Source organism: Gymnoscopelus microlampas (genome assembly GCF_963454915.1).
Source record: "Gymnoscopelus microlampas genome assembly, chromosome: 15".
NCBI classification, from domain to species: domain Eukaryota; kingdom Metazoa; phylum Chordata; class Actinopteri; order Myctophiformes; family Myctophidae; genus Gymnoscopelus; species Gymnoscopelus microlampas.
Window position 1 is genome coordinate 25,448,882 of NC_139952.1, and position 26,636 is coordinate 25,475,517.

A 26,636-nucleotide genomic window follows, 5' to 3' on the forward strand; every position below is an offset into this window, starting at 1 on the left:
CTGGAGTTCTGGTAACCGGGCGGGGCGAACACGCTCCACCGCCCGATGGAAAGGAGAATGACTTTACACACTATACATTATGTGGATAATGTTGTGTGAATATAAACATGAGTTACGACTGTAACCCCGGTTCGCTGATACTATGACCAAGATGTCTCCTTGGCAAGACATCGGAGTGGTTATTAGAAATTGAACCCTCTCTACCTGTTTCTCCAATAAAATTCAAACCGTTACAGCCTGAATTTCAGGGGCACGGCAAAAAGAAATGAAACAGGACAAAACCAGAACATAAGGGACACACGCTCGCTACCACAGAGGTCTCACAGACACTTCAGGGTAGCGGGGCGAATGCTCGCCATAAAGAGAGGACGATTACGCCCTGTCCCCAAGGGAACGGCTCACGGTCGACTCTGTTCAACCACTATATGGCGCCACGGCACCACAATCGAGCCTAACCAGTGTTGTAGGAACCCCACTGTATGATATCGGAATGGATAAGGTGCAACACACCACAGTAGGTGCTGCACTCTATATCCAGGGATGTATACTACAGTTCGCCTCGAGACCTCCCCAGGCTAGTGGAAGCGATCTTCTCTTAAGCAGGGGACAGGCGGGCGATTTTCTACAGGAAGATAATTCTCCCCGTTAGGAAAACGAACTGTACAGGAAATACCCAGAGACCAAGCTAACAGCGGGCTCTACTCGTGCTATTCCTGGTCAAAAAGAAGGGTGGGGGGGGGCTGCGTCCGATACTGGACCTAAGAGCCCTCAATCAGTATCGAAAGGTGTTCAAATTCAGGATGTTATCAAATCCGTCTCTCCGCATGGTGCGTCAGAGAGACTGGTTCTCATCGATAGACCTAAAAGGCGCCTATTTTTATGCTCCTTTTACCCACCACACAGAAATCTCTGTTGTTAGGGTTCTGAGGTTAAAATTACGAATACACGGTGCTACCGTTTGTAACGTCCTCAGCCCCAGAGTATTTGTCGAATTCACGCAGGTTGCGATTGACCCTCTGAGGAGAGAAGGCACTCGCATAGCGTCTTACATAAGATGATGGGCTGCTGCAAGCCGACTCAAGGATCAGCGGCAAGGCAACATCCTCAGAAAGTGGTGTCTCACCTACTGAAATCAAGTTTTCAGGGTCAACTGCGTGTTGGTGCCTGCACAAACAGCGAATTTCATAGGCAGGACTCTGAACTTCTGAACTCACTATTGTTCAAAGCCAGCCCGCCACTGAAAAGGATCAGTCCTTTTTGTCCTGCCTGGCACAATTTTGCACGGACCGGAGGGTCTCCTTCAAAATGTGCATGAGAATGTCAGGTATGATGGCCTCAGCCGTATCGATAAGACGGCTGGGCAGTTGCGGTCGTGTGTTGGTCACAGAGGAATATGTGACAGCGCTGTGTCGCTGGAGGAATCTGTGATTCCTCTCAGATGACTGGTCTCTGCACCCGGAGATACCAGGACGGATCTGGGATCGTTTGATCGCCCCCTGGTGGATCTTTTTGCCTCACTGGAAGACACGGGATGTCCGTTGTTCTTCTCAGTGGAGGGTGCGGTGCCTCTGGGTCGAAATGCACTAGTGCACAAATGGCTCAGAACTCTTTTTACGTTTTCCTCCGCTGTCCCTGTTAGCTCCCACACTCGTGAGAGTGAGGGACCAGGGGCTGATGGTGATACTGGTGGCCCCAGAATGGGGTCAGTCGAACCTGTCCTGTACGACCGCTCGTGGCTGCTTCCGTTAGGCAGAAACATGCTAACGCTAGCAGGGGACGAGTTAATTTGTCCCTGACCAGAACATCTTACTCTCTGGGCTCAGCCCATGAGGGGATGAATCTGGGTACAGAGGGGTTACCCCAGAACGGTTTGAGATGAGGTGCGAGAAATCGCACCCTATATAGGCGTCTCGCACCGTGCCGTTCCAAACCCATGTCCATTAAGTCCTTCTGCAGGACTTAGTGGATAAGGGCAGAGCCTTTTCAACAATAAAAAGTCTACTTGGCGGCTATCTCAGCCTGCCGTATTGCTTGAGGCCGAGACGGTGGGTCAACACTGCCTGATTTGTCGGTTCATGAAGGGACCGAACGTCTCTTCCCGAGTCAAAGTCCCCGTAGCCCAGGCGTTTCGGGCCAGAATCGTGCACTTTACGATACAAGCATGAAATTTGGCACACAGTTTGAGCATGCCATAAGGAACATTTTTGGCTATAGGGCCATCGCAGATTTGTCCTGTGGTAACCATGGCAGCCATTTTCCAAAATGGCCTCCATCTGCTGTTATTTTACCAATAACTCAGGTGCTAGGCCACCTAGGATCTTGATTCTGGTGACTAATCCTACATTTTCAAGGATGAGGAATACAGCGGTACTATTTACAACATTCTACTACCTAACTACATATATCTGGCATTCAGTTAATTAAATAATAATAAACCCATCAAAATATGTAATGATGTAGTACAGTAGATGTTTTCAAACTGACACGTGAGAGTCAAGAATGCAGTACTTCACTGTTTCTTTTATTAGTAGTAGTATTGCATAATTATTTTCAATGGACTATAAGACACAACAAAGGCAGAGTACTCATGAGTCATAGCCTAATGGCATATAGACCAATTATTTGTTTACCAACATTGAGACTGGACGCACAGGTGATTGTTTCACGCAATCAATTCTCAACCTGTTGTTTTGGGGTGCGCTGATTTCAGCACACCCCAACCCCCTCTTGTGTGTTGGCTAGTGAGGCGCGTCCTAGCGAGACCTGATAGAATGGGTTTCATTGTGCGGATACTGGTTCCGCGCAGACTGGTTCTTATCAGTGTGACGTCGTCTGTTAAGGGGTCTATTCAATAAAGCCAGATAATCTACACAATGTTAGTTGCACAGTCCACCACAGTAGCAAAGGGCAGTACACTGAAGTGCTGCCTTAACACATCTGCATTGTCCACTGCATCCCTTTTTGCAACCACAGCGGAGGAGTTCCCGAAAGGCCAGGCTCGCTTCTGTGTGGTCCAGTGCACTTCCCATCCTCCTGTCAAAATTAGAATCAGCTTTATTGTCAGATCACAGGTTTACAAGTGTAAAGAAGTGGATTCAATTATTTGTATTCACCTGTATCCTTCCTCTTCCACCCCCATTCACCTGGGGATGGGAGTTCAGGGGCTGCAACCATCGCCTGTCCCCAACAGTGGCCAGCTTGGTAGGCTGCCCTCTTTGTATGTTGAATCAGTGCAGCTCGTGTTGGGGGGAGTCCATCAATTGTTCTGCCCTTCTGGGTGAATAGCTGCTTCCGTGCCCGTTCACTGATGCCTGGCCGCTAGTGCGGTCATAGAGCAATACCACAAAACGCTCCAGAGGCTCCATCCAGTCATCTATTTTGTCTGGGATGGCAGCTAAGGAACTGAAGGCACGTGTGACGTCACCATAGGTTTTCCAGGTCTCCCATGCCGTCTTCTTGCCTCTGCCTCCAAAAGATGACACTGTGTCACATCCAGTAAAGGCATGGAACATGGCTAAGGCTAAGCATCGATCTGGGCCTAATGCCCTTGCCATCTCATGAGCTGCTAAGTTGCGGAAACTTTTCCCAGTTCCACAAGCAACCCACAGCTTAGTCAAGTGGAGGCGTTGGGCTGACGTTACTGCCAGGACCAGCACATCCGTGTCTACTGTGCGTATTGTCACCTTGCTATACCCTTTCTTCACAGCATCTTCTAGGTGTAATATGACACGAGTATCAGCCTCCTCATGTACTGTAGTTAGTTAGGTAGTTACTAGCATGTTGTGAATAGTAGCACTGTTTTCCTCATCCTTGAAAATGTAGGATTAGTCACCAGAATCAAGATCCTAGGTGGTCTAGCACCTGAGTCATTGGTAAAATGACAGCAGGTGGTGGCCATTTTGAAAGATGGCTGCCATGGTTACCACAAGACAATTCTAAATAGTACCACTGTATTCCTCATACTTGAAAATGTAGGATTAGTCACCAGAATCAAGATCCTAGGTGGTCTAGCACCTGAGTTATTGGTAAAATAACAGCAGATGGAGACCATTTTGGAAAATGGCTGCCATGGTTACCACAGGACAAATCTGCGATGGCCCTATAGCCAAAAATGATCCTTATGGCATGCTCTAACTGTGTGCCAAATTTCATGCTTGTATCGTAAAGTGCACGATTCCATCAAAATATGGCCCGAAACGCCTGGACTACCGGTGTCAGCCTGGGATTTGAGCCAGGTGTTGGACTCCTTGTCTCGGCCACCTTCAAGCCTCTGTGTCAGATTGACAGAACAACTGTCAATCAAGACTGTGTTACTGATGGCTTCAGTGACTACTGTAGAGCTCAGTGATCTTCATGTACTGTCAGTACACGGGGAGTGTACACAGTTCAAGGAAGGGACTACAAGGGTGGTTGTCAGACCCAGACCTGGGTGTGGGCTAAAGAACCCCTTGGTACCAAGTGTCCTTGTGACCTTTTAATGCGTTTCATCCGCATCCTTTCGCCTCATGAGAGGATGAAAGGTTACATTGCCTTTGTCCGGTTCGGGCTTTGGAAATGTGCATTGGCAGATCTAAGGCTTTGAGAAAGTCAGATCAGCTATTTGTGTCATGGGCTCCACGGATAGTGGGCTAGCCCATTGCATAACAGACACTTTCCCACTGGATTAGAGGCTATTCAGTTAGCCTATTACAGTGGTGGGATGCTGCCCCAGTAAGACTGAGGGCACATTCTACGAGGGAAAGGGAGACATCATGGGCCCTCTTCGGGGGGGTCTCCATCTGAGATGTCTGCAGTGTGGCATGTTGGGTTTAGGCCTTGACATTTGCCAGGTTCTACAGTTTGGACGTAACTGCAGCCCCTGTGGCGCATACAGTACGGTCCTTAGTGTAACCTCCAGACACGGGGATCAAGCCCCTAGGCTGGTTACTCTGGACTTCGAGATAACAATCAGGGAGTGTATTATATCTCCCATAGCGAGACATCGAGTGAAATATTTGAAATAAAACTATAGGTTACTGGACGTAACCCCGGTTTTATGATAATATAAGCGAGATGTCTCGAAAGACACCCTTCTTGTTTACGAACGAGAAGAGAAAGGTTATCTTGAATTAGGGAAAATGACCCATCCACTGACTGATATAGGATGAGGGCGGGACCTCCAGTCAGAGGAAGGTCAGTCCAGCCAATAGAATTGTCTGGAAGTGTATGAAGGTGTACTTCTGTGTGATCACGCCGGAGGGCGCTCTCCCATAGCGAGACATCTCGCTTATATTATCATAAAACCGGGGTTACGTCCAGTAACCTATAGTTTCGTGCAAATTGCTCAAAAATCCCAGGATTCCATAGATTTTAACTGTTGCAGTTTTATGAAAATTATTCATCTATGCCTAAAACATACATGCAGACTCACATTTCTTTGAAACTTTGCAGAAATGTACAGGGTCATTCCAAATATCACTGAAACCAATCTTACTCCAATTGGCCAAAGGGGGGCGCTTTTTAAATGCAAACTTTAAACAGGCATAAGTCATGCCTTGTTTGGCCGAAAGTCGTGAAACTTGCTTACACTTGTTCCTTGACTCATGAGGAACACATGTATCGCTTTGACCAGTAAGCTCCGCCCTTAGATTGTCCGCAATTTTGAGCAGTTTGAAAAATACTTGTTTTTGGCAGTTCTGGCTTAACCGTGCATACGCTTTTTACGAAACTCGGCCATATGGTAGATGCTCATGAAAAACTATCAAGAAATAATTCTCACACTCATTCATCAAAGGGTGGCGCTATAGCACTCAATTGAAAGTGCCAACTTTGAACAGGTACAACTCATGCCCCGTTTGACCTACAACCATGAAACTTCTATACACACATGCGTCTCTTCATGCCCGACAACTTTCGTGGTCTGTCTTTTGACCTCTGACCTTCTGATTGCCCACCATTTTGAATTATATGAAAAACAGTCATTGGCTCCTAACTTCTGCATTTTTTCACTTTCCGAAAATCCGCCGCTTTTGTTTTGTCGGCAAAGGTCCTAAGTTCATGTGTAAAATGTTTTGTGCAGATTACTCAAAAATCCCAGGAGGAAATAAATTGTAACTATTGCAGTTTTATGAAAATTATTCATCTGCCCCTAACACATACATGCAAGACTCACATTTCTTTGAAACGTTGCAGTAATGTAGAGAGTCATTCCAAATATCACTGAAACCAATCTCACTCCAATTGGCCAAAGGGGGGCGCTATAGCAATTTTTTGAAAATGCAAACTTTAAACAGGCAAAAGTCATGCCTCGTTTGGCCGAAAGTCGTGAAACTTGCTTACACTTGTGCCTTGACTCATGAGGAACACATCTATCGCTTTGACCAGTAAGCTCTGCCCTTAGATTGTCCGCAATTTTGAGCAGTTTGAAAAACACTTAAACCCAGGATTTTTCAGCTATTTGCGTGAAACTGTATCATCTGTGTGATCTCCTTTTTCACAGTTCCCTGTCTGTTGGTCCAATGGCGTCTCCCTTAAATAAGTGCCTCACTATCTTAAGGTCCCAGTTCAAGCCTCACTTGATGCAGACTTCATTTAAGTTGAATTGCAAACACCATGACTGTATCAATGAATACATGTGCAAATGGTAAAGATAACCTGAAATGCTCATTTGAGAGTATGTTTTTTCAATGTATGACATATTCATTCTGAAAATAGCCGATCTACAATCTCAAAACTTTTCAGATAGCAACGTGTTTCTGAGCTTGTAGATCGGCTTCTTTCACTGTTTTCGGTTGCGAGGAGACAGACAATTTCTCTATTGGTAAATGGTTTGTGAACGAGTGGTCTTAGTGTTGGCTTGGTTCATGACAGAATGCAAGAGTTTATGATCTTCAACAGACAACATCAGCCTGGACAAAGCTATAGCACTATAGCTAGTGTTGCAGCCTATTAGTCCGAAGGTTGAGAGTTCGATTCCTGTTAATGGCAATAGGTTGAGATGTCCAATCAATCCATTCTGTTTCCATCTCTCTCTCTCATCAATCTATTCCGTTTCCATGTCTCTCTTCAATCTATTCCGTTTCCATGGCTCTCTCTCTCTCTCTCTCCAATCTATTCCGTTTCCATGTCTGTCTCTCTCCCTCTCTTTCTCTCCAATCTATTCCGTCTCTCTCTCTCTCTCTCTCTCTCTCGCTCTCTCTCCAGTTTCCATGTCTGTCTCTCTCTCTCTCTCTCTCTCCAGTTTCCATGTCTCTCTCTCTCTCTCTCTCTCTCTCTCTCTCTCTCTCTCTCTCTCTCTCTCTCTCTCTCCAGTATCCATCTCTCTCTCTCTCTCTGGCCCTGTATTATCGCTGCTTGCAGCTATATTTTTGTATTGCTTTTCAGGGGAAAACTGAAATCTAAATAAACGTTGACTTAATTGATTTACAGTTTGTTTGAATGATTTACAGTTTGGTTAACCTCTGCCATGTATTCTCCCCATTCATTCTTTTCATCCCCTCTCCTGTTTAGATTGCCCTTGGAGGCCTCTGCTAATCAACCCTGTATCTCTCTTTTTGTCCCAGTTACTGTGTTGCTCTTTTCATTTAGCTCAGAGATAAAGGAGGCAATCGTTTCACATGAATTCAAGTGTCTGACACACAAAAGCTTATGAGAGAGCTGGGGGTCCTACTTTCTTTCTTTTCTTTTTTCTTTTTTTAAACAAATTGATATTAACTACTGTATGTCTACAAAACCTGTGACATTTTCTTCACACAAGGTTTGTTTTCATCAAACATGTGGTGATTTCGGTGGTCTCTGCACTGACCTATCTGATATAAAGCATAAAATGCAAACAAGTAGGCTATAACTAATATAGGTCAAGGTAAGTGATAGCTCCTCCCTTGGTAAGCAACTACAAGGCACACTTAGAGGGGGTGTAAAAACCCTCTTTTCCAATCAGTAATGGGGGTCTCTCTGTCTCTCCTGCTCTTTAGTAAACAGAATATACATTTTCAATTTGGGTAACGTAACCTAACCAGAAGAGAACCCCACAATGATCAGCTTCAATTTGATAGTGTTCTAGTTCTATTTTTATCTACTTTTTATTTATTTTTCTGTCTTATTTTTGTCTCATCACTTGTAACCCAGCTTAGGGATGACCAAACCTTTCAAAGGGAGACATATTTGGAAAATATCTTATGGCTGACTGCATTTCCTGTCATACAGTCACATACAAATGCATTGTATTACAACTATTTTATTTAGCTACAGCGCAATATCAGTTGCTAGCAAAAGGCCACACCAACACTTTTTTGATATGAACAATAAGGCAATCACACACTTAGCACTCACAATGGCAAGTGACACTGATCATCCCTTTACATCGTCACTTCGAACTTATGCCATCTGGACGTCCCAACTGCCTCGCTGATGGGACGTTTTTGTGTATACTCTTATACTGGGGACTTCATGTATTGTCTTGGTGTTATGTTATGATGTTCTGTGCTATATGGTCATGTGTTTCTCTGTTGAACAGACTGTGAAGATGATTATCCCTGAGGGACTACGTTTATTATTATTAAATGTACAGTAAATCACTATTCTGTGCTGTAAACTAAAACAATGCAGCCTTTTTTCCTCACATGAATGCACTGCATTGCAACAATATTTACAGTCCAATAAATTATATTTTGTTTAAACATCTTGAGAATGAGACCACACAAGGAACAATCAGTTAGGAATGGTTAAATATTCTACAAATAGCCTGTCTGCCCAAGTTAATCTCAAAACACATATAATGTATGAATTTCAAATGACTATACTGGCGGGACATAAATAATACAATTTAGGAAGGAGCTGTGGGCCATATAAGATCTGCCCACATGCCATTATTGACTCGGACGTTGGACTGCTGTATCCTACAGTGAAGGAGTTTTATCTGCTGATTGGATAAAATTGGTATTGGTATTTCTTCCCTAAACTTCAGAGATGGGGAGACTTACGTTACTGAACACTCACACTAGCAATGATGCTGTTGTAAATGTAAATATGAACACTTTCGAAGTCAATCTTAGCCAATCAGGATGAAATATGAAAAATCTGACAGGTCCGCCTTGATGACATGACTAGAAATTATGTGCACCGATTTGCGTGTTAGGACAAAATCTGCTGGAGTAATGTCACAAATTGAGTTTTGCAAACATCTGCCTCCTGGTGGCGCTATAATAGGCTGGTGTAAAACATCTGGGGCAGAGTTTCTGTCTGGCCTCCAGAGAGTGTGTATGCACAGTTTCACGTCGATTAGGCCAACCCTGCCGGAGTTTAGCTGTACACAGACAGACACATGGAGTGAAAAAAATCTTGGCCACCCCTTCTGCCTAGTGGAGACAATGTGTGGCAGAGTAAGTTGAGAAGGAAAGAAATATAGAAACTCTCGATCGGCTGGCTCGTTATCCAGATCCGAAAGCCACTTTGAGAATATGTTTCAGGCTATGGGCTTGATTATTGATCCGTCAATGCAGATCATCCGACAATGATCCGTCTTGGTGACATCATGTTTAACACTTGGTCTTGTAATTTATAGCTTTGGAAGAGATACAAGGATCTTCATAAAGTACTGATTGAACCATCCCAGACCACAAGAGTAGCATTAATTCTCAAATATGCTATTCCATCTTAAATGCATTTTAACCCAGCCTTCAGTTTTCTGATTTCCCAAGAGAGATTTTTCAAAAATAGCAGATTTACAAGCGTGGCACTCGGTGCCGCACTATGAGCTTGTATATCTGCTATTTTTGAATAGCCAAAGTGTAAAATAATGCTTTTTTAGCTCAAATAAAAAATGACACAGATGCGTTCCAGGTCTTATTGGGTTAATAAGAATGTATTTTTAGTTCATATAAGTGTATAAAAGTGGATGTTTTTCTGTCTTCAAGGTTCTCCTCCGCCATAGAAGTCCAGCGTTCAAAATGTTGTGTAAGGGTGGCACATCTAATGTGTGCATACATGTTTAAACTTGAAGTTTTATACTAAGTACTTTTACATTTGTTTATTGTTCACTTATTTTTTATTTTAATGGCGGAGAAGAGGAAGGTGTTTGACACAATAAATTAAAAAAAAAAGTCTATTAGTTTCATGATTTGCTAAGCATGATGCAAATCAGAAACCTTTTCAAATGTAATGACAAAAGATTGGGATGCAAGTTGAAAACATATTTAATCATAAGACTCTGGTCTCAGTAGCTGACCGGTGAGCAGTGGTGTAAAGTAACTAAGTACTGTACTTAAGTACAATTTTTGCCTGTCCACCTTTTTCAACCTCAAAATTGTATTGCAAAAAAAAGAACAGATTGGAACTGAACTCATATCAGTTATTTGTGCCAACACTTTTGGCATACAACTGTGTATGAGCAGATCAAATAATACTTTCTGTCTACTGTAGCTTCTGCAAAGACAAACAGACTATTATACAAATAAAAATACAAATAAAACAAGTTTTATTAGAAAAGTAGACATGTACGTAGATGGTTGACATCATCCCAGAAAGCCCACTTTCTTCCTCTTCCCTAGAGCCTCTTCCTTCTCCATCACAGACATAAGGGGGGCATGGAGGCCTTTGCCCACCCGTTTACCTGCCTGGATAAGATGGATAGACAGACCTTTAATAATCCAGAGGGAAATGAATTCACTTAGCATAGCAGTACAGCAGTAAGGATGAAACAAAGATAGAGGTAATGGTACAGAACAAGTGCAGAATAAGTAATAACACTGGTAAAAATATGTAACAAAATAAAAGTTACAATAAAGATGACTTAACATCCAAGCTGGTCCTCTGCACATGAGCAGGTCAGGTGTACATAGTGTATAGGCCATCAGTACGTAGAAATAAAGCCATAGTTATCGTGTGCATTCTATCACCAATAAAACCGGCATATATGGTAAATAGACTTACCATATATGCCTGGGCGTCTGCACTATGACTGTCCAGAAAATAAATATGCACAATCTATCATCAGCCCGCCAATGCTCTCATTCGCAATAGAATTGTAGAGTCAAACCATTATCTAAACTAGTGTAACTTTGAGTGTACAAATGGAACCAAATGCTTGGTTCCATTTGTACACTCTCAAGAGTTATGGGGGGTCCGTGAAATTAAAACGTTTGAGAACCACTGATCTAAACAATAAACCTCAAAATGAAGATCAAGGAGGCAAACAGCAGGTGTAAATCCAGTATATACTGTACACAGCTGATAGTAGAATAAGCAGGTCATTGTCTGAAGGTGAACTTCCACAGCTTCATGTTCATGTTATGCTAATAAATGAGCAGAGGGCAGTGGTTGACGGATGGTACGAGAGCTGTAGACCTTCTAACTCACCTCCGTCATCTCAAAGATGCTTTCGGGGTCCAGACTGCCTCCTCCCACCTTTCTCACACAGGTCACCATACCCTTGTGTGTGACAGAGATCAGCAGGGTGGCCACAGAGCAAGCCTTCTCCTGCAGCGTAGCGTCCACCACATGGCGATGGCCCACCTGACACACACACACACACACACACACACACACACACACGAAAGGCAGGGAGGTTTAATATTTTACATATGGCCGTTTGTGTGATCATCAGTTTTTGGCATTTCTTTGATTCCTCCTTGTAGGTTGCACACACATGTATACATGTTGTGGTTAATAATATCATCTAATTAAATTACTCCAGTATACTTAAATCGTACAACACTGTCGTATGAAAATAGCAGATATATGCTTGTGAGCTTGTAGATCTAATATTTGTGTACAAATGTTTGAACATATTCACCTATAATGACTCATAATAGGGACAGCACAGGTTGAAACTGGTTAAAGGACCATACTGGTGTTAATAGATGTTTGGCCCATCGACTACAATTCTTGTCTACTCTACTTTACTGCTTACAATTTTCCAAAGCATACCACAGTTTTGTTGAGTTTATCCTACCTTCCAAGAAAATATTGATTTCCATTAATCTCAGTACAATATGTACATGAACTTGCTGAGACTTGGCATTTCCTTGAGATATGTTATTCAGGACATTGAACACTTGACTTTTTCTGTCAAAGTTACGTTATCGTTGCATTTTAATACAGTTGAAAGCACAGATTGATTTGATTGTAAAAGACAAGAAATTGTCCCCAGAGAAAATATTGTTCTATGAACACAATTCAAATGTCTATAACTTATAAAAGTGGGGTTGTTAGAAAATCTGGTAATTATTTCAAAATTGTAAAAACTATCTTGGTATGCTTTGAAAACATCATTGGCAGTAATGTAAAGTATAAAATATATAACATAACTTGCAGTCAATACATATAAAGGATCTCCTTACACCAGAATGCCATTCCATGAATGTACAGTAACTGCATACCTTACACAAGGTCACTATACAAGGAACATTCTGTACGTTCAACCTCATGCAGTCATAGGGGTCGTCTGATAACTCGATTTCCTTTCCTCCTTCATCATCTTCTGATATGTGCACTTTGGGAATTCTGTTGTTTGGCAACAGGGGAAAAAAATAGTCTTTCAGGGTTTTTCCCCCCTGAATCACAGATTGTACTGTATGTTGGCCGAGAGTTGTTTGATCATAGAATGATAATAATTCTGCACACCAATGTGACAACTTACTTGGTGTTAAAGAGAGCTGCTTTAATAGCTATTGAGATGGCATCATACAGGTTTCCATCACACTGCAGCAGCTGCAGAACAAAAACAACAACAACATAATAAGGGATGTCACAAGCACAACTCCTCCACTTGTTACATTTAAGTTCATATTCACTTGTTCTCAACAGAATCATAAACATACAGTATGCAGCTTCATGCATGTAACAAACTGACCAGACCACATCTACATGTTATAAGCAACTCATACATTATGCCAAGACAGTCAGCCCAGGTGCAGATGGCCAGGCCAACTGACGTGGTAGAGAATGGCAGATAAAAACAGTGGTGCTCACCAACACATCAACATAGAGCACCCAGCAGTGTTCTGCATCACTGATGCAGAGGCTCTGCAGGTCCAAACAGCGCTTGTTGTTGAAGACTTTGTAGAGAGTGTTACTCAGTTCTGTCCCGAGCTCCTCGCCCCCCCGACCCTCAAACTCTGGAGTGGCATTGGCTGAACTGGCAGGGCCAGAATGGGGAAGAAGTAACAGATATAAACAATCAATAGGTTATTTAATGACAGATTAACCACTTAGTCCCCATTTCATACTTTGTTATGACGGTGCATTCCTTCAAAAATAGCCGATCTATAAGTTCACAATAAGTTAACAGACATGACACATTGTGAGCTTGTAGATCTGCTATTTTATTTATGCATTATAAATTCACCTATAATGTCCAAAAGAGGCATGCTAGGATGAAAGTGGTTATTGCATTTCTATAAGCATCATTATCTTTTGGGGATAAACACTGCCTCCTGGCGGTCATGTTATGCTATTTGTTCAAACATACTTAGCATACTGACAGACAGACTGTGCAAATAAAGTTGTATTAGAAAAGGAGACATGTACAAACTGATGGTTGTCTCTGTATCTTCTTACCAAATTAATCAATGACTGGAGCCAAGATCTACAGGTATTTATTTTATAATTTAATGACTTGCAGTACCTGTTTCAACTTCTGCTGTTCTCAACGGCATTCAGTGAGAAAGAGCTTCATTCATTCAATGATGTTGAGAACGTCAGAAGCCTAAATATGCCCATAACAAATTCTTGTCTACTCTACTTTACTGCAACACTGCTTGTTGCTCCAGGCACGAATGAACGCTCGCCCCAAAACACGCTCACCCGGGTCAAATCCGACGACCTCGGAATGGTCGCCAGTGCCACCAGGTATTCCTAAACGTAACCTCAGTAAAACTATGCCTAAACCTGACCTTATTCCTAAACTTAACCTCAATAAAACAAATACAAGAATACAAGAACCACTGGGGGTGAGCGGTCCACGGAAGAATTGGGGGCGAGTGTGTTTTGGGGCAAGCGTTCCGGGTAACCCAGGCACTATTCGAGTGCCTATTGCTGCCTTCAGCTTCTGTTGTTACTTTGAAGAACATATACACCAAAATAAGCCAAGATATGCCATTTATGGCTGAACCACTGTACCTACCAGTCAACAAAAAACTCCAGATATCCTTCATCTGGAACTAGAGGTCTTGGTTTCCCAATCTCAGCCTTGACTCCAACTAGAACTGCCGAATCACCCTGGAAGATATAAACATGAACCATAGAGAGAACTTTTTAATTGTTATTGGAGGTTTGAAAATGGATACGTCTTATATAATACATTTCATGATAAGTATTTGGACATGAGCTTAACTGTCAAATACTACCTGACTGCATAGACACCAATATAATATTTTTTTGCATGTTAATTGACATACATCTCCCAAGACAGATTCATGTGATATGCAGTTAGAAAGGGTCAACAGAATTATAGGTTCAAGAGAGCATACACAGACAGTGGTGGAAAGAGAACACATGTTCAAGTATCAATACTGCAATGTAGAAACAATCTGTTACAAGAAAAAGTCAGGTAATCAAAATGTACTTGAGTAAAAGTACAAAAGTATACTTAAAGTACCAAAGGTATCGCAACACATTTCCAGATAAGGCATCAGACACTATGTTGCCCTATGTTGGTGACACAAAGTGGTTGTTTTGTTTGCCTTATATTTGTAAGTACTCATTATGCAGAATGTCCCGTTTCACAAGGTACCATCATGTATAAAATGTATTAAAATCTTTTGAAATAGCAGATCTACAAGCTCAAAACGCATCGATGCCATGCGTTGTGAGCTTGTAGATCAGGTATTGTCAAATAGCCAAAGTTTAAATAGGGCTGAAGTGAATGTAATGTATTTTTTTTTTGTAGTTTTGTAATAAGAATTCAAATCTACAAAGTAACTAAAGTTTTCAAATAATAGTGTAAAAGTACAATATTTGCCTCTGAGATGTAGTGGAGTAGAAGTAAAAAGTATTGAAAATTGGACATGCTCCAGTAAAGTAAAAGTACCTCAAAATTGTACTTGAGTAGTCCTTGAGTAAATGTACTTAGTTACTTTCCACCACTGGTCTTGTGACACTGGTGTTTAAACAGATCACAGGACACATCATCAACATTACCAGGGTAATTTTGGCTGATCCGTCTGTGTTGGTGACCACATCTGTCTCGATCTCCATGTGTCTGTAGTCTTCACAGCTCCGTCCGTCCACTCGCAGGCCATCCTGGTGTTAATAATATGAATATAACAATAAATGTGAAACAATGCACTGATATATGGATGAGAATGGTGCTGGGCCCCTAAGGCTGCAACAGTTCACACAATTCACATCTCGGTTCAATTCAATATTTTGGTGTCACGGTAAAAAAAAAAAAAGAAGAGATTTTCCCCCCAAAATGTGTAATTTATTCAGCGTTTTGTTTTAATATTGAATAATACCCATATTCTAAGGCAGGGGGTCCTTGAGGGGATTTCAGGTGTTTCCCAGAAACATTAGTTAATATGGCATCAAAATCAGTTTAACCCTATAGAATATAAAATGACCAATCTAATTAATAACCAATAAACATTCTAACAACAAAAATCTTGGAGGAGCAGGCAACTCAATCAACCTAGGATCACTCAATGGATCTGCGTTCAACTATGCAAACCTAGACTCTTGGTTTCCTAGTTCATTGGTTCTCAAAGTGGGGTCCGGGGACCCCTAGGGGTACTTGAGGGGGTTCCAGGGGGTCCCCAGCTAAATGATAGATTAGGCACCAAATGGACCCTTATGGGTCTGTAACTCTGAGAGTGTACAAATGGAACCAAATGGACCCTAACGGGTCCATTTGGTTCCATTTGTACACTCTCAGAGTTAAATTGACATAGATTTTACAATTTAAATTGCGGTCCAAGTGATAGAAATACCATTAAATGGGGGTCCGTAGCCCTAATGCATGTCAAACTGGAGGTCCTTGAAATTAAAATGGTTGAGAATCACTGCTAGAGCCGTAAAACAAATCTTCTCTTGTGGGGGTCCCTGGCATATCTTTTGAAATGGGGGTCCGCGGGCTAATAAGTGTCAATTTGGGGGTCCTTGACATGAAAAAGTTTGAGAACCACTGTCCTAGTTGATCGCATATCCATTGAGACTAGTAAGGTTGAGCACAGAGCTCATCGTCTGACGTTGATAAATAAAATAAAAGTATATTGATATCGTTCGGTTCGTAGCGCGTACCGAACCGAGACCCTCGTATCCAACGGTTCAATACGAATACATGATCGTTGCAGGCTCTGGTTCTCAAACAGTGGTCCTTAGGGGTTCCAGGTGGTCCCCAGCTAAATGATGGAGTTGGTAACCAAATGGACCCTTATCTTTAACTCTTGAGAGTGTAAAATGAGCTCTCAAGGGTTAAATTATTGTTACACATCTGGCATTACTTAATTCACAAGACGTCTACACAATTAGAGAACGTAGAGGAATTGTTATTTTGATCAACGTTGGCCTGTTGTCTCTCCTATTGGTACCACATCAATACAGCATGGAATTGTGGACAAACTCTCATCCAACGACAACAAATCATTTAAAGTCTTGGGTCTGAGAGGCTGAATCTCATCAAATAAATGGTGGTCCGTGGCTCAAATGCCGAATAAATAATGGACCTTGATATGAAAAGGGTTGAAAACCACTGCACTGGACCGCTGAATATCACTTTGCTGACTGTTTGTAGTCATGTTTCAGGGCTAACTGTTTGACAATGATACAATACTCGTATACCATCATGCATATATGAGAATTAATTATATTTACTCGTCCATGCAGTAAAGTAAATGAGAATGAATGATACTTACTCGTATACCATGCAGTATATACACTTTCTCGGCTTCGCTGACTTGTACAGTTGCCATGATCTGAAAAACACTGTTACAGTTACAGCAGCATGTGTGGAACAGGAACACTGCGTCATCAACCGGCGACAAAGAAGAGTCAGCCCATTATGTATTGCCAGATTTTGTGAGACAAAATAAGCAACCAGGGTCGCGATGCGATGCGTTTTGTGTGAGCTTGTGGATCTGCAAGTTTCAAAGAAAAATCGTGAAAACTAAACGTATTTGAAACATTTTAAATTTAAATACACACATTTTGTATGGGGGTGTAGGGTATGTATGGGGTCAGAGGTAGTGTTGCCATGTCCCGATGATGTCCGCTTATTATAAGCGAATTTGGGCTTGTTTTTCTGTAAAGTTGCTTGTAAAAATTGGTAGTTGTAGGTTGTGTTTTTTTTTTTTTTTGCTTATTTAGGCTTGCTTCCAAATGTTTTAGTTATTATTTAAACCAGTCGTCCTCAAATATTTTCATGAAAATGTGCCAGGAATTATTTGCAGCTCAAGTATTCCACATTTTATTTCAAGAGTTTTTGAAAATAGCAGATCTACAAGCTTGTAGATCGGTATAGCTATATTGGTTTATAAAGCGCTCATGTGGCGATGTCGCTTCTTTTGGGCTTGTTTTCCTAGACCTGGTTGCTTATTTCTCTCACAAAATATGGCAACACTGCCCTGGAGAGCAGAGAAGAGAAAGCAATCAGACAGACCGAGGCCTATATGGTGGGTTAGGTGGAAAGACTGGTGACGCGAGGTTAATGGTGGGACGTACGCCATAACGTAGCATAACATGTACAGCCTGCCTCAGTCAGCCTGGCTGCTCTGGTGTGTTCCCATCAACTGAGTCCGTGTGGAAACACATAACAACTATTGTAACATCCTTTTTTCTTTTTCTTTTTAAGTGTAGGTACAAAATCACTTTTCTTTTTCTTTAAATACATGTTTATTTCTTGCCCCTCATATTCCAAGGATGGATGGTTGAAGTACTTTTAGACATGAGAACAACAGCATGGAAGTACAAATTCACAATACAAGGTCTACTAAACTGGAAGACTCAGATGAGATCCCCAGCATGCACACAAATCATGATGACATATAAGAGACAGACAGATATACACACTACTATACAGAACGTCATACAATCACCAATCAATTACTGCTATGAAGAGTGAAAAATATAGAGGCTGGGGCAGTCAGTTCAGAGTCAAACAGGGGTAGTGGGGATGGAGTGGGTGGAGAGTAGGCCTGTTAAAAATGGCCAGAAATTACCCACGTAGGTTCAATCCATTCGAACCTATTGAATTTTATATCTACATATTTTTTTAAGTTTTTTTTTCCTTTTTCAGCTTTGCCTATGTTATCGTTTTGAATCAAATAAAGTGACATTGTTGTGTGATTATACGTGCGTACATTCAGTTCAGCGCTGCCTTTCTACCGTATCGAGCGAGTCGTGTATCTGCTGTGCTGTGGGTCGTACATGATTATGCTTTCGTTGCACAACTGTGTCCCATGGAAAACACAGCCAGTCTACAAGCCCACAATGTGTTCCATCCACGACATGTTGTGGTCTTGTGGATCGGGTTTGTCTTGAAGCTGCAGATCAGCTGCTGTGTTTTTTACTGGGCCAGAGCTCTCAGCTCTGGACCTGTTTTAAGATTCCCTTTATTTTAGTTCTTCTGCCAGTTTTCACAGTTCTGGCTGAACCGTGCTGTCGCTTTTTACGAAAGTCGGCCATATGGTAGATGGTCATGAAAAACGATCGAGAAATAATTCTCACAATCTTTCGTCCAAAGGTGGCGCTATAGCTATGACTCAATTGAAAAATCCCAACTTTGAACAGCCATGAAACTTGGATACACATATGCGTCTCCTCATGCTGAACAACTTTCACACTCTGACTTTTGACCTCTGACCTTTAGATCTCCCACCATTTTGAATTATATGAAAAACAGTCATTGGCTCCTAACTTCTGCATTTTTTCACTTAGAAAAATCCCAGGAGGAGATAGGTTTTAACTATTGCAGTTTTATGAAAATTATTCATCTGCCCCTAACACATACATGCAAGACTCACATTTCTTTGAAACGTTGCGATAATGTAGAGGCTCATTCCAAATATCACTGAAACCAATCTCACTCCAATTGGCCAAAGGGAGGCGCTGTAGCAATTTTTTGAAAATGCAAACTTTATACAGGCAAAAGTCATGCCTCGTTTGGCCGAAAGTCATGAAACTTGCTTACACTTGTGCCTTGACTCATGAGGAACACATCTATCGCTTTGACCAGTAAGCTCCGCCCTTAGATTGTCCGCAATTTTGAGCAGTTTGAAAAAACACTTAAACCCAGGATTTTTCAGCTATTTGCGTGAAACTGTATCATCTGTGTGATCTCCTTTTTCACAGGTCCTTGTCTGTTGGTCCAATGGCGTCTCCCTTAAATGAGTGCCTCTCAATCTCAAGGCCGCCAGTTCAAGCCTCACTTGATGCAGACTTCATTTAAGTTGAATTGCAAACAACATGACTGTATCAATGAATACATGTGCAAATGGTAAAGATAACCTGAAATGCTTATTTGAGAGTACGTTTTTTCAATGTATGACGTACTTCATTGTGAAAGTAGCCAATCTACAATCTCACAACTTTTCAGATAGCAACGTGTTGTGAGCTTGTAGATCGGCCGCTTTCACTGGTTTCGGTTTCGAGGAGACATACAATTTCTCTATTGGTAAAAGGTTTGTGAACGAGTGATCTTAGTGTTAGTGAAACAGGGGCTTGGTTCGTGACAGAAGGCAAGAGTTTATTAGCCTGGTAAACCCTCCCTCCGGAAATCTCATTTCAATTCGATTTCAGAAAGGAGTCTGGTCTGAAACGCCTTTCTCCAATAATCGCTCTGCTCGCCGAGCCGACGAGCCTATCAGCGTCGTCGCTCATTGTTCTGTGATTGACAGCGACAGTTGGCCAATCAGGTGGCGAGTTCGAGTGAGCCCGAATGAACCCGAGTGCAGCCTGAGAGCCGCCGAAAAAAGACGAACGGCAGCCATTGTTGTTTGTGCGAGTGCCTTCACATAGTCTGGAGCTCGTCAAATTGAACTGCTCATTGGCTGAAGGGGAAAAACGATCATTGGTTGAAGGGGTTGTCAGTCAACGGTGTTACTCCCGCCCAACTCCAGCCCACAGCGATTATTGCAGAAAGGCGTTTCAGACCAGACTCCTTTCTGAAATCGAATTGAAATGAGATTTCCGGAGGGAGGGTTTACCAGGCTAAGAGTTTATGATCTTCAACAGACAAAATCAGCCTGGACAAAGCTGTAGCAATATAGGTAGTGTTGCAGCCTCTCAGTCCGAATTCCGAATCCATTATGTTTCCATCTCTCTCTCAAATCCATTCCATTTCCATGTCTCTCTTGCTCTCTCTTCAATCTATTCCGTTTCCATGTCTCTCTCTCTCTCTCTTCGATCTATTCCGTTTCCATGTCTTACACTCTCTCTCTCTCTCTCTCTCTCTCTCTCTCTCTCTCTCTCTCTCTCTCTCTCTTCATCTATTCAGTTTCCATGTCTTTCTCTCTCTCTCTCTCTCCAATCTATTCCGTTTCCATTTGTGTCTCTCTCTCTCTCTCTCTCTCTCTCTCTCTCTCTCTCTCTCTCTCTCTCTCTCTCTCTCTCTCTCTCTCTCTCTCTCTCTCTCTCTCTCTCTCTCTCTGGCCCCGTATTATCGCTGCTTGCAGCTATATTTTCTTTTCTTTCCCCCTCCCCTTTTCCCCCCCCCGCTGCTGTGTAAGTACATCCTCTTTCTGGTAGACGTCTACCATGCTCATGTCCTCATCAAACTCAGAATCTTCGTCCAAGAGTTGTCTGCTCAGGAGGAATGCTTCCTGATTGGGTTTACGACCCAAGAAGTTCTTCAGCATCTCATAGGCGTCCTTAGAACCACCAGGCTTCAGGATGCAGTTTCTGTAGTCCAAACCCACCTTAGGGTTCATGATTCCTTCCTGTTTGAAACGGGTGTAGAACATGTCATGGGAGAACACCTCACTCCACAGGTAGCGATAGTAGTGTCCATCATAGTAATATATCAGGGGGCCCAATATAGCTGGAATCTCCTGGCTAAGCCTGGCATATTCCTTAGCTGGGTCCAAACCAGTGTGAAGAGCCTGGTCAAATTTAGCGGAGACTATACTTTGACCTAGGTTGTGCTGTGTGAAGCGAGACTCAATGAGTTCGTCCAACAGGTCGTCGGGAATTGGAGCTCCTGTCTTGTAGTGTTTGGATATTCTCTGTAGTGGTTCTTTCTCCCAAACCCAGTTCTCCAACATATTCGCTGGAACCTCGACAAAGTCCCACTCCACGTTGAATGAATTGAAAATTGCGTAGTCCGTCTGAGCACAGAGGTAGTGCATAACATGACCAAACTCATGGAAGTACCTCGTCACATCGCCATGCTGCAGGAGGGAAGGGGCGTCAGCCGTGGGTCTGTTAAAGTTGGTCACCAAGGCAGCAACAGCAATCTGTCTGCTCCCATCAGGCAGCAGACAGCTGGGCTGCAGGGGTTGGCAAAATCCCTTATAAGGAAGGACCTTTCCCTCTCTGGTGAACAGGTCCAAATAGAACTGTCCGACTATCTGTCCAGAGGAGCTGTCGGTGACATTGTACAGAGAGACATCAGGGTGCCATGCGGGGGCGGCATGTACCAGGCTGAACGACAGACCCAGCAGGTCCTGGCAGATGTCCAGCAGACCCTGGGTCACAACCTCCACTGGAAAATACTCCATTAACTGTATGGGAAGGATCACAGGATGTATTGTATTGTGTAGCTCAAATGGCAGCTTATGGGCCAGCTCCTCCAGGAAGATGGAGACCGTATTGGCAGATTTTGCCATGTTTTTCTGCAGGGCAAAGTCAGCATGGGTTTTGAAGCCCAGCAAAGCACTCTTCTGAGCACGTAACTTCACCAACTCCTTCAAGATGGAAGAGTCCCAAGTTACCTTGTTATTCTTGTTTTTCGTATCTTCGTCATCGATCGCCGCAAAGCACAAACGCATCTTGTCATTAATGCATTTTATATTGTTTTTTTTCTCTTGCGGGAGATGCAGTCCTCTTCTTCTTGTCTCCATGTTTGTCTCCATACATGTCTCTATGTATTCTTCTGTAGTAAGACTGTCTGCATCCACCTCCATACGCTTCATCTTGTCTTGTATCTCTTTGATACTATCCCCAAGCAGTCTCTCCATGTATCGCTTATCCTCTGTAGTAAGACTGCCTTCGTCCACCTTCACCCCAAGAGCTACTATCCTCTGGTAGACGTCTTTTCTCATACTCATGTCCTCGTCAAACTCAGACAGCTTCTTACATGTATCTGTGCTGGCGGTCCTCACCTCCTTACTGGGAGCCACATAGCAACGGAGCTCCAACATGTTCTTCTGCACAGTGTACTCTGCCTCCACGTTGGACAGGGCCTTCAGGGTGTTGTCAAAGGTGACACTGTCCAGGTCAAGGGAACCCACTTTATCGTACACTTTCTTGGTCCTGGCAATGAGCTCGTCAGACATCTGTTGGAACTGTTCAGGGCTTAGATCCCAGCGCAGGTGGTTCTCATTGCAAACGCGAGGGCTGCTTAGAACCACCTCTTCTGTAGGTCCCATGTTAGTGGAAATCATTATTTGAGCTCTCTGTCTGTCTGAGTGACAAGTTAGATGTCACACACCTTTGGAGGGTTGCTGTGTAAAACAGATAATCGTCTGGTTGTTTAACCAGATCCGAAAGCCGCTTTGAGATTATCCAAGAACTACTTCTTGGATAATCTCAAAGCGGATGTGTCCATATATGGAAACATCAACGTGACTGACATCGGGCTGTTTCGGAGCAAGCGCTGACTCATTGTGACATCACTTCATAAAAGGCTCTGACATCACATACGCTAGATGAGTCAACACAAAATCTCTCTGAGTGTCCATATATGGAAACATCAACGTGCTGACCTCAGTATGACATCAGACCGTACACAGATGATGACGGGTTCATCTATAAAATAGATGAACCCATCATCATATTATAAGAGGACACTCAATGCAGCTGCTGCAACAGCAGCAACAACAGATAAGCCTGATCGGGACAGTCAGCCGGGAAACAGCCACACCCTGTCATTGGATGTGACCATGGCAACAGCTAACCCCAGTGACAGCTGGACACCCGCCATATAAGATTTTATGTGATGTTTCCATGATGTAAATGTCCATAATGCTCTGACCTTACATATGCCATATGATATCAGAGATGTCCAATGTCCATAGATAGCATATTTGGGCACGGCAGTGGAAGACGTCCATATTTAGAAAGTTCATAGATGACCTTTTATGCCATATTCCCGCATACTGCCATTGTTGGGAAATCTTACAATAAATGCAAGTAGGGACAAGGACTGATAGATACCGAGATCTCCATATACGAGATACCGAGATCTCCATATAGGCATATCAGTCACATCGAAGGCATGGCCAAGACTATGATCCGTCCGTCTGTCCATCCGTGTGTGTGTGTGTGTTGACTGTCAGTTTTGAAATGTAACTCCATAATATTTAACTCCATAATCTACAAGCTTGTAAATTTTCACTGCTATTTGAACTGCTATTTTCAAAAAATCTTGGAATAAGGTGAAAAATGTGGCATGAAATATCACAGGATGCAAAATAAATATCCACTCATCCTCTGCTCAGTTTAATGAAATAAACAAACCAACCTACCTATTTGGAAATGCTCCTGGTGTTTGTGGGTTTGTCCCCAGTATCATGTCCTCCTGGTAGGGCACAGCAGAGGTGGTTGAGTTGCAAAGAACAACCCGCTGCAGAGGGGTAAAACAAAGACATGCGTTATATGACCCTGCTACTTCACCCCAAAACTACAGCCAAGGGGCAAGGGCCCTCAAAATTGGCATGGCCCCCCCCAATCAATATTTGTGATTCATTGAATAATTTGGCCCAAATTCCATACAGTGAATCATTTCACTTGAAATGTCAAAAAATATTCTCTGAGAGCGACCATATCTGTTATGTAAAATCAAAATAGATAATAAATAGAACATCATTCTTTTTTAATGTAGAACCCAAAGACAGTTAGTGAACTCTCTGGTAGAACACATGGAGGGACGTACACACACGCACGCACGCACGCACGCACGCAGGTACGCACGCGCACACACACACACACACGCACACGCACACGCACACGCACACACACACACACACACACACACACACACACACACACACACACACACACACACACACACACACACACACCTTAAGCTCTCAAGTCTCCTTCACAGTTCTTTGAGCAGAGGTCAAAACATTAGTTGCTTTTGTCGGAATGCATCAATAAGATTTTTTGTTTAGGCCAACCTGATCATTTTCCTTCCATATCAGCTGATGCCAATTGTTTTGTGTGAATTTTAACCTGAAGGTACAAAACTGTTGTATCACAAGTAAGACGCGTGAACGCGGGAAGCGAACGCAGCTTTCTGAAACTGTCCTCAAACAAAGGCGTTTTCAACTTGCCGTCCGGCCTGAAATATGCACAAATGACATGGAATTCTTAGATATCCCAATAGATGAACTTGTGTAGATGCTTTTAGATGTTTTTTTTTTTTTTTTTACTGTAGCTGCTATATTTCTCTCAGAGGAGTGTAATTAGTCACCCAGGGGCAGGCTGATTTCAGCAGTGCACTCTGAGATCTGTCAGCAGCCAATAAGGGAGACACACAGACACACAACTCGAGCACGGTTTCATAGTAAGCTCACTTGCGCGGGCGCGCCTCCTTCCGCTGCGTTCGCAATTACTAGTTTAGGGGACACCTGAGAACTTGGTTTAGTAAAACATGCATTTATTCACACACGTACAGGTGCTTTCACACAAGCTGTCTCTGACAGCTTGTTTATAAGGTTTATAAAGGTTCTTAGTTCACAGAAAGGTTGCTTACTGCTCCAATAGTTTTACTGTGTGCATTCACCATCCAATCACATAAGGCCACGATCCTTCAACAGTAGGTGGTCTTTTTAAGCAGCTGCTGGCTCAACTGCAGCTTGTCAGTGATCAAACTCCCTACACCTCCCCAGCCAACTAGCACACACACAGACACACACACATAGACACACATACTGCACGCACGCACGCACGCACGCACGCACGCACGCACGCACGCACACGCACACACACACACACTATCCTTGTGGCGTGTGAAAGCAAATTATTTGTTAAAAATGCACTTTTTTCCATTTTCTTTGCCATTTTTAACCCTAACCCTGAAAAAAAAAACATGATGTAAGCTCCGCAGCACTAACTTACTATACTAACTATAATCCAAAATTATGTTGAAATGGGCCATTCTGTATAATGAGTCCTTTTACATTTGGTACTGTATACTGTATAGTATATTTTGATGCCACTTCTGTACCTTTCTCCTATAAAATTTTGAATTAAGGATTTTCTATTTGTAACTAGAATATTTCAACATTGTTGTATTGCTACTTTTTGTTAAATAAAACATCTGAGTACTTCTCCCACCATTGCAGTTCCTACCTTGGGGTCTTTCTCATAATAGTACTGCTGGGTGGAGAACCACCAGGTGATCCCCGACAGTGTGGGCCAGGGCCAAGTAGTAGTCCCTGGGGGTCGCCACGTTCCTGTCCTTCACCAGGGTTAAGTGGAGGTGCCGGTTGAAGCTCTTCTTGATCTCAGAGACATCTCTGTTCTCCTGGTCACTCAGAGGCACTTCCATGATTCCAGCTCATAATCAAATATACACAGGAACTGTTGTGTACACACTGGACTGTAGAAGATGTGCACAGGAACGCCCCTTCTCTTGGAACGCCTTTTCACTTGTCACATTGCTGGCTACAGTTGCTATTTGAGAAGGGGGAGACAGCAGACCTGATAATACGAAATAACAAAATAAAAAGGAAAAGAAAAAAGTAGAACAGTATGCACCATTCATCTGTAAATAACAATGCTCGGAAAAAAAAACTTGATTACGATTACTTTGCACAAATGTACATAGATAAGTGTACTGATGTTTAGCAGGTTTGCCTTACTGCACAGATGTACATGCAAAGTCAACTTGATGTTCATCTGAGTATGATTACGTTGTCTTGTACAGTATTGTATTATACCCCCCACCACCTAATTCTGTACATTCCCCATTGCACATTCTCTGTTTCTATATCTTGTTCTCTTATTTTATTCCATACAGTACAGTACAATAATTTTATTCTGATCATTATCAGGTGTGTATGATGTTGCATAGTCTTGAATTTGCCATCCTGACCAAATCATTACGGTTAGGTGGAGTCACTTTCTCTCTATTTGCTGCTCTCATACACTGGCTGGCTGCTAGTGAGTGTGTGTGTGTGAGTGTGTGTGTGTGTGTGTGTGTGTGTGTGTGTGTGTGTGTGTGTGTGTGTGTGTGTGTGTGTGTGTGTGTGTGTGTGTGTGTGTGTGTGTGTGTGTGTGTGTGTGTGTGTGTGTGTGTGTGTGTGTGTGTGTGTGTGTGTGTGTGTGTGTGTGTGTGTGTGTGTGTGTGTGTGTGTGAGAGAGAGAGAGAGAGAGATGGAGGCATTGGGTGAGTGTATGGCTGATGCAGATTGTCCTACCTGCCCTGGCAGAACAAATGATCTGGGATCCAGAGTAGTGTTGAACATTCGAATCACTCTAAGTAGGTTGTGGTTAGCTCGCCATCATCATAAGCATCATGATCATCTTCACACATGGTCTAGTGAAAAACCTGGCCT

At 42.7% G+C, this 26,636-nt stretch overlaps 2 protein-coding genes across 4 annotated transcripts in view; both read right to left on the minus strand.

The window, feature by feature from the left end:
• Positions 1 to 10,435: 10,435 nt before the first annotated feature.
• The window catches only part of exosc7 (exosome component 7), a 36,774-nt gene continuing 20,573 nt past the window's right edge, over positions 10,436 to 26,636 (minus strand). Inside the window, exons 2-9 of one of the 3 annotated variants that reach the window (XM_084081104.1) lie at positions 16,830 to 16,889; positions 15,118 to 15,219; positions 14,102 to 14,196; positions 12,949 to 13,114; positions 12,617 to 12,687; positions 12,357 to 12,480; positions 11,335 to 11,490; positions 10,436 to 10,592 (exon numbers count right to left, since the gene is read on the minus strand). In XM_084081104.1, coding sequence (XP_083937230.1) covers positions 10,491 to 10,592; positions 11,335 to 11,490; positions 12,357 to 12,480; positions 12,617 to 12,687; positions 12,949 to 13,114; positions 14,102 to 14,196; positions 15,118 to 15,219; positions 16,830 to 16,886 — 873 coding nt within the window. In that variant the 5' untranslated portion in view covers positions 16,887 to 16,889 and the 3' untranslated portion in view covers positions 10,436 to 10,490. Of the gene's footprint in view, positions 10,593 to 11,334; positions 11,491 to 12,356; positions 12,481 to 12,616; positions 12,688 to 12,948; positions 13,115 to 14,101; positions 14,197 to 15,117; positions 15,220 to 16,829; positions 16,938 to 26,636 lie in introns of those variants that run through there. The other 2 variants (XM_084081103.1, XM_084081105.1) reach the window with 2 other exon arrangements.
• On the minus strand, positions 17,667 to 22,499 carry LOC311061202 (thimet oligopeptidase-like; the record flags this gene model as incomplete). The annotated part of the gene is made up of 2 exons (XM_084079758.1): positions 17,667 to 17,702; positions 20,643 to 22,499. The coding sequence occupies 2 exons, from the start codon at positions 22,497 to 22,499 to the stop codon at positions 17,667 to 17,669; spliced, it is 1,893 nt and encodes a 630-aa protein (XP_083935884.1).